At 37.7% G+C, this 15,156-nt stretch overlaps 1 protein-coding gene across 8 annotated transcripts in view; it reads left to right on the forward strand.

Moving 5' to 3' along the window:
- The window catches only part of MACF1 (microtubule actin crosslinking factor 1), a 255,446-nt gene that overhangs the window by 85,814 nt on the left and 154,476 nt on the right, over positions 1-15,156 (forward strand). For 7 of the 8 annotated variants that reach the window (XM_074305230.1, XM_074305222.1, XM_074305225.1 and 4 more), the window contains 11 exons: positions 396-565; positions 2,427-2,605; positions 4,367-4,505; positions 4,963-5,156; positions 7,718-7,880; positions 8,077-8,160; positions 8,901-9,008; positions 9,567-9,665; positions 10,181-10,333; positions 10,869-10,957; positions 12,500-12,635. In XM_074305230.1, coding sequence (XP_074161331.1) covers positions 396-565; positions 2,427-2,605; positions 4,367-4,505; positions 4,963-5,156; positions 7,718-7,880; positions 8,077-8,160; positions 8,901-9,008; positions 9,567-9,665; positions 10,181-10,333; positions 10,869-10,957; positions 12,500-12,635 — 1,514 coding nt within the window. Of the gene's footprint in view, positions 1-395; positions 566-2,426; positions 2,606-4,366; positions 4,506-4,962; positions 5,157-7,717; positions 7,881-8,076; positions 8,161-8,900; positions 9,009-9,566; positions 9,666-10,180; positions 10,334-10,868; positions 10,958-12,499; positions 12,636-14,106; positions 14,221-15,156 lie in introns of those variants that run through there. The other variant, XM_074305229.1, reaches the window with a different exon arrangement.

The raw sequence follows: 15,156 nt of genomic DNA on the forward strand, positions 1-15,156 counted from the left end.
TTGGGGAAGGCCATATAAACACAAAATCTGCAAATCACACTTTGGAAGCACTGCTTTACATAATGCTCTATAGTTTATGAAGCACTTTCTTCCCCACAACTTGGGAAGCAGATCATTGTAATAATAGGTCACATTTATATAGCACTTTAAAATTTACACAAACGCCTTTCTTACAACAGCCCTAGGTGAAAAGGATAAGTAATAATATTCAGTGCAGGTAGAATTTATGACATATTTGGGTTCTTTGTTCCCCTATAGAGTCTTTCTTTCTATATTAAGTACTGAGTCTCTTGTCCTCTGTTTCTCAAAATAACTCTATCTCATGCTGGGAATATGTAGCTTTGGTTGCTCCTTGGAGTGGTGTCTGATCAACTTCAATGTTTGTGTTTCCACAGAAGATAAAGATGAGACAGTTGCTAGAATGTACATCTCAGAACTGACAAACATCCGACTCCGTCTGGAAGAGTGTGAGCAGAGGCTAATCAGGCGCATTCAATCCTCAGCTGGCTCCAGGACTGACGAGGATGTTCGGCAGGACAATGCTTTGCGCATTGCAGAACAGGAGGTCAGCACTGAGAATAGACAACTGAGAGTTGCTTATATTGGGGTAATCAGTAGATGAGTGAATTGAAGGTTGTAGAAAATAGAGTGAAGCCAAAGAAAGTAAGCTGCAACTTTTTGGCAGCTTATATTTTGAGGAGTTTGCAAAGGGAACTCAAGTCTCCTGTAACCTGTCTTGCAAATGTCTTTTCATTTAAAGAATTGATTTCTGCTGACTTCTGTCATCTTTATTTCTAAGAAGTTCCTTTTCCCTTCAGGAAAAAAACATTTTGTGTGTGTGTGTGAATTATTCAAGGCTGGCCCATTTTGGCTATTTACTTGCAGAGCTGTAACTAGATATTTTGGTGCCCTGGGCAAGTAGTACTAAATGGGCTGACAAATCAATTTTGTATTGATGAGATAGAAATAAATGCAAAAGTAAGAAAAATGTAGTTGTTATTTATTATGGCTCCAAGCTAGATAATATTAACAATGTAAAACTTTTTGTTTTAATTAAATATTCTTACTAACCAGGACCACTGAAAGATTGCATGTTTTAAAATGTTATACCTTAGGGTATAGTTGGCTTTAGTTAATTGTTCTATTGATTAGCAAGGTTATTAAGTAGGGGTCCTGGCTATTTTGGCAGTGTGATGGAGTGTATAGGGAATCCCCTCTAGAAGCCTTGGAGTCGGATCTGAGATTACCTTACACCTGTGACACATCTTTTCTTTGTGAACTTGGAAAAATTCCTTAACCTTTCAATGCCTCAGGGTATTCTCTAAGACTATAAATTACAGCTGATAGTCTTCATTGCTAGAAGGAGTTTATTTAACTAATGAAATCCCCATACAGACACAGAAACAGAAAACAAAATAATATGGTTTTCTCCAATATGTTTAACTTTAGTCATATAATCTAAAAATCTGGTGACTCTGGATTTGAATTAAATCAACATACATGTATCGAGCCCCATCCAGTCCCAAGGCCATGTGCTGTATACAGTCAGTAAACATATATGAAGTGCTTACTGTGTACTTGACATTGTATTAAGCACCAAAGATACAAATAAGAAAAAGAGAGCTTACAATCTAAAAGAAGAGATCAGTATACAGTGGAAGTTAAAGGGGATATGGTGTACCAAAGAGTAACTATTTGAGGGGTTATGATTTTTGTGGAGTTGAAGCCAAGTAGAGCAAGTGATATGAAATGATGATTTGGCTGGCAAATTCTGAGCCTGATGGCTTTGGAACTTTATTCCTCTGCCCTTCTGCCCTCCATTCAGAGAGGACAGACTAAAGAGTGAGTGTTGAAGCTCGGTCAGTCTGTGTGATGATAAAATTTCAGGTGATAAGCTTATCCTGAGGAAGGCATGATGATATCCAATTTATCTTGTATGGATCTTGTTTGTACATAGTTGTTTGCATATTGAATTCCCATTAGATTGTGAGTTCCTTGCTGTCAGGGATTGTCTCTTGCCTTTCTTTCATCCCCAAACTTCATACAGTTCCTGGATATTTAATAAATTGATTGACTTGGTCAAGAAAAGAGAAATTCCAACCTGAATGGATGGAAAAGATGTAATAGGTCAAGGGAAATGTTATCCATTAATGCTTGATGAAGAGTGTGAAACCCAGTCACTTTGGTTAAATGGTATCTGAAACATTTGATGATGAGTCTGTGCTTTTTTTTTTTTTTAATAGTCTCATCCAGAGTCCTATTTTCTAAGCTAAATCTAAAGTCCACATTTAAATAGTTAATTTGTATCTTTCCTTAAAGAGAAATTTTAAAAAGTGGATGGGAGGAATTAAATCTGTTAATCTCTACTTCTTGCTCTTTCCTGTTGTTCATTAGTTATTTTCTCTATTTTTGTTTGTGGTTTCTAGCATACCCAGGAAGATCTGCAGCAGCTGAAGTCTGATTTTGACAACATTTCTACAAAATGTAAAACCTTCCTCCAACAATCCCCGTCTGGGTCCAGTGTTCCAGCCCTTCGTTCAGAGCTCAATTTGCTGGTGGAAAAGATGACCCACGTGTATGGTCTGTCTTCTGTCTACTTGGATAAGTGAGTGAGCTGGTTTGATTTTAGAAGCAAAATCTTGGTTCTTTTCTTTTCAGTTTTCTTTTTCTTATTTGAAAAAACAGTAAGAACAAAAAGGAAAACAAAAAAGAATTACAAAACAAAATAGAGCAAAAGAAAAGAAAATATTGTTAAGTGCCCAGCAGAACATCAGGGAGGATTCAAAATATATAGCGACAAATCACCAGATCAAGAAAGTGTGTGTGTGTGTGTGTGTGTGTGTGTGTGTGTATGTGTGTGTGTGTGCATTAATTTGTTTGTTTATTTATTTATTGCTGAGGGCAATTGGGGTTAAGTTTTTTGCCCAGGGTCACATAGCTAGGAAGTATTAAGTATCTGAGATCTGATTTGAACTCTGCTCTTCCTGACTTAAGGGCTGGTACTCTGTCCACTGTGCCACCTAGCTGCCCCGAAAGTATATATATGAATAGAAGAAATTATATTTATGAGTGTCCATCTTTTCTTTATTTCTTTTAAACTGTTCTTATTTTCTCTATTGCTCACCTTATTTATTACTTTATTCTTTTTTCCCCCTTTCATCCTGCTACCACTCCCAAGCAAACTACATTTAAGAAAAAATGTATTTATGCATATACATATATAGATCTATATACACACTCACATTCAATTTAGTGTATACCTTGTTCATCTTCTACATGAAATTTTCCTTATATTACTCCTTTTCATATAGATATATTTTTATTTCATTAACTATTTCCCAGTTACATATAAAAAAATTTAACAATCATTTAAATTTTTTTGAGTTACAAAATCTCTCCTCCTGTTCTTCCCCCTTTCTTGAGAAGACATGCAATTTTATATAGATTACCTTGATTCAGCTATAATAGCAAACTTAGATATCAGTCAAATCCAAGATGATATGTCTCATAGGGCCACTCATAACTGGAATGTGTCTAAAATGGACACATACATGCCTACTTCCTTATCTATTTTCTTTGAAAGTGACTAGCAAAGGTGATTCTTATTCAGGTTCTTGAGCAGTTCTTGTCAAACTTGTCTCTGAGGTAGCTGGAGTTCAGTGGCTTTAGAGTTCAGAGTGACTCTAGGTTTAGAGGGTACCCAGGTAAATCTTTCAGGTCCTTCTTGCCTTGTTTTGCAAGGCATATATAATACCAACACTGTTTAACTCATGTTTTGTTGTGATTGTGGGGAAAGTGTTTTGTGCACTTAAGCACTGTGTAAATACTGAGTTATAGGAACTGAGCCTGTATTCTCTCATTGGTAGAGAAAATTCTCAAATGAAAAAACTCTCTCAAATTATCTTCTTTGATAGAGCCTCAGTTTCCTCAATCTGTAAAACTAGTCGGACTAGAGTATTTCTAAGGTTCCTTCTAGCTCTTACAAAATGGAAAATCCCACATTTTGTTTTGTTTTCCTATAGAATTGATACAATACTTCAGTGAACTACTAAGTGAAGTTGTAGATCCTGATTCTCAGAGGATAGGGACTAGATTTGGTGATTTCATTGACATAGGGAACTCCCGGATGAGAAAACTCCCTCTAACCAATCTGGGTTTATACCTTGCTCTGTCACTTCTAGTCTTAGCACACTGAGAAGTTTAGTGTGTGTCCAAAGCAGGTCGGTCATCTTGATTCCAAGGCCGCCTGTGTCTCTGTGATATCCCATTGCCTCTAGAAATGTCAGTTATTATTATTCCTCTTTGTATATTTAGTGTGTACGCTCTTTAGAACTAACAGTTCTCTCTTCTCATTTATCTCTTGCAGACTAAAGACAATTGATGTTATAGTCCGAAGCATCCAAGAAGCTGAGCTCTTAGTTAAAGGATATGAAATCAAGTTGAGTCAGGAAGAAGCTGTGCCGGCAGATCTCTCAGCTCTGCAGTCCCATAGGACTGCTTTAGAGGTTAGTTTTGATGACTCTTGACCTTGTACATTCATGGCATGGCTTCATTAACATTGCTCAGCTAGGGACTGTAATGACAGTGATGGCTCTTGAGAATGTCCCCAAAGGGAGGAGGATTTCAGCATCTGTGAATGGAAAGGTATGTCCTGATATTCTTTAACCCCCAACCCACAAGGCTGTTATTGGAGTCTTTGTTTTCATTATTTTTGACAAGGCATATTGTTGTTGCCCAGAGAGAGCCTTCAGAAGATCGTGGGTCACAGCCTATTTTTCTCTGACTTTCTCTTAATTCTTATTATAGAAACATCTTCATTGCTTAGCTCCTGAACTATGAATACAATCTATAACCAGTTCACAGATAAATTTATAGTTTCCATAGTCCTATACAAGCTGTATTTCATGTCTCAGGAAGAATGTTGAGGTTGCCATACATGACTAACTATCTGTATTTTTGTAGGAATGGCTCAGTGATGTAAAGAACAAGAACTCAATTTTCTTGGTGTTGAACGAGGAAATTGCCAAAGCCAAAGTGGTGGCAGAACAGTTGTGCCGCCTGACACCTGAGCGCAGCCTGGACCTGGAACGGTGCCAAGAGAGAGGGGCCCAGTTGCAGGAGCGCTGGCACCGAGTTGGTGCCCAGATAGAGAGCCGGTGAGTAGGAGGGGCTCCCACTGTCCTATTCCAGAATTTTGAGAATAGGATATCTAGCAGGCAGTTCAGACCTAGTCTTGAATGGGAAGCTAGGAAAGTCTGGGGAATAAAGATTTTGTAAAAGGGATGGAAATGAGTTAGTATTACTGTACCAACAAGAAATCCCCATGTCATAATGAAGAAACCTAGAATGCCCTTCTCAGTGGCCAGCAACCTTTTCTAGACTGATGTCTGATCATCTTGGTGCTGGTTGCCTTGCTCTTGGAAGGGAATAAACATGTAGGCTGGATTCATTAAAATTTACTGACTAGAGTTTTCTAACTCATAATATTTTCTTAAGACTTGAATTATTGTGTTGCCTTAAAATAAAAACATGAATTTCTTTTCATAGATTCTTTTTCTTTTCAGCTACCCTAATTTTTTCTAGTTTCTTAGTTACTTCATTACTTATAAAATCTAGCATTTTGTCCACACGTGTACTCTTTCCACAAGCTGATTGCAGCCTCTCTGCAGTTTAGTAGATGTTCTGTTCTTAAAAGAAATTCTGTGGAGATAAAATGCATCATTCTGAAGGTTCCCTGGTGATAAGCTTCTCTGAACTTAGCTAGCAGACATCAGGCAACTTGTTACCAGTCCTAACCAGTCTAACAAGCACCAGCTTGTTAGAGCCTTCCAAATGTTAATGCTTCACAAGCAGAGCCTCTAAGAAACTATGCCCATGTCTATATCCTGATAAAGGGATATTCAACTTTATATGAATGTATAGTCAGAATTTATAATTTTAAAAAATTGTGGAGTTTATCTTATTCTCTTTTGGCAAATAAATGTGTTAATCCTAGATTCTATTCCAGATGTTTTGTTCCATTTCTTTATATTACTTTGAGTCTTTCTTTTGAGTGACAATCAATTAACATTTATTAAACATATACTATTTGCTAGGCCCGGTGCTAAGTGCTAGGAATACAGAAAAAGGCACAGAATAGTCTTTACCCTCAAAAAGTTCCCAACCTAATGAGCTTCACAACAGATCTATACAGATAAATTACATACAAAATTAATGGCACATAATTAATAGAAGGGGAAGCCGGATTTTAGTTAGTTGGAACTTAAAGAAAGCCATAGAGGTCAAAGGCAAAGATGAGGAGGAAGATCATTCTAGCTTGGGAACCACCAGAAGAAATGCTCAGAAAGAAGAAATGAAATTTCTTATTCATGAAATAGCAAGGATTCCAACATCACTTGATTGAAAAGTGCATGGAATAAAGTGCATGTTTTGCTGGGACAATGAGGTGGCACAGTAGGAGTGCTGGGCCTTGAGAAAAGAAAACTTATGTTCCTGAGTTCAGATTTTTGGTCTCAGACACTAGCTGTGTAATTCTGGGAAAATGACTTCACCTTGTTTGTCTCATCTGGAAAATGTGCTGGAGAAGAAAAAGGCAGTGTCTTTGCCAAGGAACCTTCAAGTAGGGTCACAAAGAATTGGACATGACTTAAAAAAAAACTGAACAAGTTTTAAAGAACTTTCAACAATAAGCTAAGAATTTTGTATTGATTCAGGAGTTTATAGGGAGCCACTAGATTTTACTGAGTGGGAGGAGTGATATGATTAGATCTATGCTTTGGGAAAATTACTTTAGTGACTGAATGGAGAATGAACTGGAGTGGGGAGAAACCTGAAGCAGGTAGAACCACCAGCAAGTTACTGCAACGATTGAGGCATAAGATGATAAGGGCCCTGTATCAAAATGATGGCAGTATCAGAGGAGAGAAAGGGGCATATTTGAGGGATGTTGGAAAGGTAAAATCAACAAGCCTTCGAAACAGCTTTAATGTGGGAGAATGAGGGATCCTGCATGACACTTAAGTTAGCTTGAGGAACTGGGAGGATTCAGTTGCCCTTTAAAGTAATAGAGAAAGGGGGTGAGAAAAGGAGATTTGGGGGAAAGATAATCAGTTCAGTTTTGGACACCTAGAGTTTCACATGTCTACTAGACATCTAATTTACAATGTCTGAAAAGTAATTGGAGTTCGAGATTGGATAACAGCAGAAAGATTAGAGTAGGATGGGTAGATCTGATAATCATTAACATTAGAGATGGTAATTAAATCTATGGGAGCTGATGGGATCAGTGCATGAAGCAGTATAGAAAGAGAAGAGAAGATAACAAATCCAGCAAACAGGACAGAATCCTGAGGGACACCTACAATAAGAGGGCATGACCTGGAGGAGGATCTAGCAAAAGAGTCCAATGGAGCAGAGAAGTAGTAGGAGAACCAGGAAAAGGCTACATCCTGAAAACATTATAGAGTAGAGAGCACTAAGGAGGAAAGTGTCATCAGCTGTGCCAAAGGCTGCAGAGAAATCAGAGAGAATATAGTTTGAGAAAAGGTCATTGGATCTGATAGCAAAGAATGGATCAACCACTATGTTGTATATGCATACACATATGCATAGGTCAGTATCTGAAACAGAAATAATTCACAGAGATTGCATATTCTGCATAAGGTAAGTGGATAGCGTTTCTGTGCTATTTAGTTTGATACTCTTTTTTTGTTTATAGACAATCTGAACTAGAGAGCATCCAAGAAGTGCTAGGGGATTACCGGGCCTGCCATGGAGCACTCATTCAGTGGATTGAAGAAACTACTGCTCAACAGGAGGTGATGAAGCCAGGTCAGGCAGAAGATAGCCGAGTGCTATCAGAGCAGCTCAGCCAGCAGACAGTAAGTAGTACTTCTTCATTTTTCTGACTAAATTGAGATAATTATCAGATAGAAAATGATGTTGCTTTAATAATTTTTGTTGTTCAAGTGATTTTGTTTAATTTTTCCAGGACAAAGGAGAAATATGGGGAAAACAGCTGGGAACAATTTCTTATAGTAATTTATTTGTCACCTAAATTGTAAAATTTTGTTACAGGCTCTGGTTGCAGAAATTGAAAGAAATCAGTCAAAACTAGACCAGTGTCAGAAGTTTTCCCAGCAGTACTCTGCCAGTGTGAAGGTAATTTTGCATTCCCCATAAGGAACTAAAAAGTCTAAGGCCTAACATTGTTACCCATGGGTTTCATTCTTCAGCAAATGGAAAAAAAGAATTATTCTTGAGAAAGGTCCTATTTCCTTTTGATTTCATGGGATTTCTGTTTTGGTCTTCCACATTCAAAAGAAGTAGTACTACAATTTCTGCTTGAAACTCTTTAGTAATTGTTGATTCGCTATGTACTTACACTGTCCATTTTTGGACTTCTCTTTTTGGGGAAGTTTTGCCTTATATTGACTTTGCAAAATTTGCTTCCCTGTAATTGCTGCCCCTTGGTTTTAGCTCTTCCCTTCTGAAGCCAAAAATAAATTAATGATCACATCTCATCAAAAGGTTTCTCTTCAGTTAATTTCTCCTTTGTCATATGTTTCTGATCTCTCCAACTTCATTACCCTCTTTTATGTATATTCTCTCTCTTCAAGGTCTAAAGCTAAACAGTACTCTATACAATATCTGACCAAGTTATAGGACAGTGGGATGGTCTTCTCTCACTAGTTATACTATTTCTATCTATAGCCTCAAAGTGTGTTAGCTTCATTGGAGTTTTTATCTTGGTGTAGAGTGAATTGACATATGTACAGACTGTGATAGCTTTTTCTGGACATGTCATCATTCCATCATGGAAACATTTTAAAAGCCTCCATGGAAGCTTAGGTGTAAGGAATGTATCTCTGTTTCTTCTTTCTTACCTTTCCTTCTTCTAGGACTATGAATTGCAATTAATGACATACCGAGCTTTTGTGGAGTCTCAGCAGAAATCCCCTGGGAAACGCCGGCGCATGCTTTCCTCATCTGATGCCATTACACAGGAGGTGAGAGACAATATCCTGGAGTTTTCCCCTTTCATCTCTTGAAAAGTCTCCACCACTCTAAGGAGTAGGTAGGGTCAGAGGTAAAGAATCTATCTGATAGGAGAATTAGGTTCATCTTGCCTCCTTCATCACTCACTGTAGGACTATCTATCCCCAAAACCGTTTTCTATTGAATATGAAAACTGACCTTTTACCAGTTTGGTGTTTACTTATGTAAAATCTATATATGAGGGGCTCACTTGGGGGAGGTGGGAGGAAAAGCATCCCACATGATCTATAAATAGAAGTTACAGAAGTTATGCAGATCAGAATAGACCAAAGAATGCATAATGGTAAAGCAACTCTTTGGCTGAAAGTTAAGACAAAAGAGAATGACCTCATCAAAGGGAGTCCTCTGTATTCTCAACTGGTTAGAAATCATGTAGGCAATAAGAGCACAGGGCTATTTCCTACTGAAAACTGCCTCCCTCTTGGGAGGAAGAAGAAATACTTACTTGTTATAGGCATATTTTACATTTCTGGCCCAGGATCTACATAGATTATTTTTTAAAAATATAGTTCATGGACTTGAGAACTCGCTACACAGCCCTGGTGACCTTAACAACCCAGCATGTGAAATATATCAGTGATGCACTTCGGCGACTAGAAGAGGAGGAGGTAAGTACAATCTGACCTGCTTTTCCTTGAAAGAATAATTAAAAGACATGGTTTTAGAGAGAATTACATCAGTATTTTGTTCTGGGATTGCCACTGAACCTAGATGCTTCTTTTTAACTTCTCCTTATTTCAATTTATCCCCATACACATTTAAAATCATTGTGAAAATGGATATAATTGGGTTTTGTGAAACTTTTGCAAAATCAACAAATAATTCATTGAGTGCTACTATGTAGAAAGCGCTGTGCTTTTGAAAATGTACTATTCCAAGTAAATGGCTTCTCACCAATTCCTGTCCTCTAAATCTCCTTTTCCCAAATTCTATTACATAGTTAAGTGTTTACTGTGAATTTTACTAAATAGTTTCTGAGTATTGATTAATTTGATTGGGGCATAGCACTTCTCAGCTGCCCAGTGATTCACTAGTTGAATTAGTTTTGCTGTAATATGTCTGGGATCAATACAGTGTGAGGACAGCTTTGATTGTCACTCTGTTGTTCTGTTTCCCATTATAGAAAGTGGTTGAAGAAGAGAAGCAGGAACATGTGGAGAAGGTGAAAGATCTTCTAGTCTGGGTGTCTGCCTTAGCAAGGAGTCCACAAGGAAAAGGCACTTCATCCCAGGGCAAAGAATTGATGGACATTGAAAAATCTATTTTGGAACAGCAGGTCAGTGGTTCTGCTGTCTTTCTGCTCTAATGTAACAGGTGATATATGTTAGAATAAACAACAATTCACACATTACAAACATAGAATCCAGGGAGTTAGAGTTGGGTTTGAGCTGATAAGATTACTTCATCATATTCCCTCATTTTACAGAGGAAGAAACTAAGGACCAGAGGGGAGAGGATTTGATTTGCCCAGGAGCTAGCAAGTGGCAGAGCCAGTTTTCAAACCCCAGTTTTTTAACTCTCAAGTCTAGTATTCTTTTGGTTATGCCATTTTATCATTAGCTATGCTCCATTTACATAGTAACTTTTGACTTTAATGAGATAGATATCTTCCCCCCACATACACACCATCCCCTAGCCTCTCTGGAACTAAAAGGAGTTAATTATTATTTGGAGGTGGTATGTTCACTAATCTGTAACACTAGATTACATATGGCTCTTTAATGTATAATCTCTGCATTTTAGAGTCATTTCAGTTCTTTCTAGATTCTTCAAACTCTTTGGGTACAAGACTTAATTTTCCATTCATCTAGGTTCTGACTGAAGAGCTGGCAACCAAAAAGGAGCAAGTCTCTGAGGCCATCAAAACTTCCCAGATCTTCTTAGCTAAACATGGCCACAAGTGAGTATGAATGAATGATTGAAGTATGCATAAGTGCTTAATGGATAGTAAGCATCTGCCAGGCACTATCCTAAACTCAAGGGATATAAGTATGAAAAGTGAGACAGTCCCTGCCTTTGAGAGCCCAACACTCAAATGGTAAAGAAGAAAATATTTAGGAAAATGTTGGCTAAGAGAGGGTCTGGGAAGTCACTGGGATTTTGGCACTTTGGTGATTAAATCAATCTTTTCAGAGGCGATGATAGTATTAGTTTCATTATTGTTCTCATAGCAAGAGGTGGAAAGAGATGATGGCAGGATGGGAAATACAGGAAGTAAGATCCCATCAAGTTCAGAGCTAAATCTGCTGAGCTGGCTGGTCTGTGGATTTTATCCACAGATTTATTTATGACTTACTGCCATAAGTGCCTATGTATTAAAGGGTAGGACACAGAGATGTACCTAAAACCAGAAAAAGATACCTCCATTTGGAAGATAATCCATAAATTAATGATTTCTCTAGCATTTGATTAGGTTTAAGAATTATTAAGAAAGCTTTCCAATAGCTCTTTAAGGAAGGAGTTATAAGATAATTCCCATTTCTCAGAGGGGCAAACTAAAAAGTCAGAGATTAAGTGACTTCTTGTCGGCCACACAATAAGTTTCTGAGTTCAGATTTAAACCTAGGTTTTCTGAATCCAAGTTTAATGCTCTTTCTACTCTGGCATGCAGTGCTAGGCCTATATTATATGTACTCTGCATGCAAATATTTGCTAAGTTAAAAATCTAGATCAGCTTTTCTTAAAGAGGATTAAGATAGATTTCAGATTACATGCATGAACTTGGATAGAAAAATAAGTGTTACTTCTTTATTTTTGTTGACCCTTAATTGAAATTTAGGGTTTATTTAATTTATTTGAAAGCATGATTCTGAGGAGTCCATGGGCTTCACCAGATGTGTGCCATGGAGTCTGAAACACAGAAGATGATTAAAAACAAAGTAAAACATCCACTTTGGATGAAGAGCAATCTGGTTAACCAAAATATTCTGTTAGCAATTTGATTCAATCTTAGTCTGATTCCTAGAGTAAGATCTCTCTAAAGTTCTTTTAATGTCTCTGGTCTAAGACAAAGGGAACAAACATTTATTAAACATCTATTTGCTATTTCCCAGACACTATCTTTGGCAGTTTATAAATACTATCTTTGATTCCTACAGTAACTCTGTGAATTATTACCCTTTTACAGATGAGGAAACTGAGGTAGAGAGAAGTCTACATACACAATTAGTGTTTGAGGTTGAATTTGAGTTCAGATCTTATTCCAATGCCCAGCCTTTGCTTTCTCTATTGCATTTGTTCTGGGTCTTCAAAAAGCTGAGGGAGAAATGAATTGTGTGTTGATAATCCCGAAGCATACTGTACCTTCAGTGGGGCTGATTTGTGGCCAAAAACTTCAGGTTATTTTCATCATATTAGGCTTTTGGCAGTGTTTGAAGTTATGAAAAGCAGACCTGAGCTCTTCTGTACCTTAATCATAAAGCTTCTCATTGTTGTCCTCTAGGCTATCCAACCAGGAGAAAGCTCAAATTTCCGAGCAACTAGAGGTCCTGAAGACAACTTACCAAGAGCTGTGTAATGGCTCAGTCCAGCAGCTTCAGCAGCTTCAAGGCCAGCTGGCCCAAAAGACAGAGCAAAAGGTACTTTTGCTTTGCTACCCAGATACTCAGAGGTTATTTCTATGTGCAGTGGGCAAGAGACTTTGATGGTTTGAATGCTTATTCATCAGCCTTTCATAACTGGTTTACTGTTAATTTTTAATTTCTTGTTAGCAGTCTAATGTCTCTTACATTTTTTGAAGGGGGTGGGGATGGGGTTCAGTAATGTGTTGGTCAGTCAAAAGAACCAAACTAAGTTTAGGGAATTTCCCAGGACCCATTTAGGTTCCTTCCATTAGGTCATTTTGTAGTTGATTGTGATTATGGGTATCATTAATTTCTAGGACTTCAGTGTGTCTTTTAACAGTGAATTAGGGGCAGCTAGATGACACAATGGATAGAGCATCAGCTCTAGGAGTCAGGAGGATCTGAGTTCAAATCTGACCTCAGACACTTAACACTAGCTGTGCGACTCTGCTCAAGTCGTTTAACCACAATCACCTCGTCAAAAAAAAAAAAAAAAAAAATTACAGTGAATTAAAGGTTCTTCTTTTGGAGTATTTTCATTCATAAAGATAGATTTGAGAACTCAGCCTTCCTCTTGGAAGGACTATTCCCTCTGTGTGTTCTCTTAATTCCTGCATGAGTTGGGTGGGCAACCTGGGAGTTTGAAAATTGACTTCACTGACTGAGACACTGAACCTCCCCCTCCCTTACCCTTGCTCATCCCATCACAGGACATATCTTCATCCATCTCTATCACTTGATAATTTCCCAGTCCAAGTAAAAGGTGTTAGAGCTCTTGTCAGTTGTCATAAGTCTTTCATGGGTATCCGTTATGTGTATGTAAGCTTACCATATTATTTACATGTGTCTTTGGGATATTTATGTGCATTTGCTTGCTTGTTTCTTATGTTGTGAAGCAATGAACAACTTTGGATTTGAGATTTGACCAAGATTTCTGCTTATTTCATGATGAAATTTGGCCTGGGTAGTGTTCCAAATGAATAGAAAGAAGGAATCATTTGTCTTCCTAATCACTTCAATGTTCTGAGAAAGCCCAACTCTACTCTGATCTCCAGATGACAAATTTTTATAACAAAAATTAAAGTTGACAGTATCATTAGTACTTTATCCAAAATAGGAAAATCATGGGCGAGTTTTTCTTCTCTCTAGAGGGACCATTCCTGACAATGGCTTCGTTGCTTCACCATATAAAGGAGAATGTGAACAATTTTAACAGTTGCTTGCTGTGAGAATATAAGATTCTCATTTTGTAAGGTTATGAAATGGAAAAAAACAAAAACTTCTCTCCCCCAAAATACAAGCTGCTGAGCACCATTATATTGAGCATGATGTGTCCCCCTGTACTGTTTGTGTGTTTCATGTGAAGTATTGTTATGATTAACTGACATCCTTGCTTACAAGTTTCACTAACCCTCTGGAGTTTAAACACAAATGCACAAAGAGAAAAGAGGACGACTTGTTTGGGGTTCTATTTTTTGCAAAAGCAAAACAGTCGCATGCTGGACGCTAACACCAAGCTTACACTGTGTGTGATACGGCTGAGCTGCTCCATAAGGCTCTGTCTCTTAGCTGCTCAAGGCGTACGTACTCTACAGCTCTGGTAAGTAAAAGCCTTTTGTGTTTTCTCTCTCCTCTTGCTATGCTTGGTTAGGTTGGAAAGGGCAAGTTTGGTAAGGCCTTTACAGAAGTTTGCTTGTAATTCACTGCTGCTTAAGCACTTTCCCCCTCAGCACAAGTGTGCTAGAAAAGATAGTCATGTTTTTCCTGGGCCTTCTCACAAGAGTTCTCTTCTCAAGAGTTTGGTATTGCTGAGACTTTGTGAATTTTATTGGAGAAATAGAGTCCAGAATAGAACAATTTTTTTTCTAAGTTATCACAAGATTTGCTTTAAATAATATTTCTATAAGCTTTTCTAAAAGAAATTTCATCGTATGAGATATGGTGATCCTTTTGACCAAGATCATAAGTTTGTTGTTCCATCTCCTTGAATGGTTATCTCTCTACAAATGTTTTCTTCATTTCCGATTTCACTCATTGCATGGCCAAGAGGAGGAACCCATTGGTGACATCTATGACACACGTTTCCAAACTGCTTCTTTGGCTTATTCATGTGGCTTCCAATTCCTGAAGCTGGTTAAGATCAGAGCAGCTCAGAGAAAATCTTTTATGGGTAAATAAGAACATAGATGTCCCTCATTACCAAATAGCTAAATGAACTGACGTCAGAAGGAGGCAGAGCTCCATTGGGACCATTTCTGCTTCACTGCTGCAGGGCTGCCTAAATTTGTTCTTTTTCTATAGACCAATTCTAGTATAATTGGTGCTGTGGAACTTTTGACTATTGTGAGAGCCTTATTCATGGAAAGCAAAAACTAGATAGAAAGTATTGGGAAGTTGTTACATGATAATAATTTTATAATATCCTGTGGTTACAAAGTATTTTATATATTTTTTACTTAATCCTCCCCACAATCCTATGAGACAGAAATCCCATTCTACAGATACTGAAATAAGCCCAGGAAGTTTAAAAGACTTT

The sequence above is a fragment of the Sminthopsis crassicaudata genome, chromosome 3 (genome assembly GCF_048593235.1).
Source record: "Sminthopsis crassicaudata isolate SCR6 chromosome 3, ASM4859323v1, whole genome shotgun sequence".
Classification (NCBI taxonomy): Eukaryota; Metazoa; Chordata; class Mammalia; order Dasyuromorphia; family Dasyuridae; genus Sminthopsis; species Sminthopsis crassicaudata.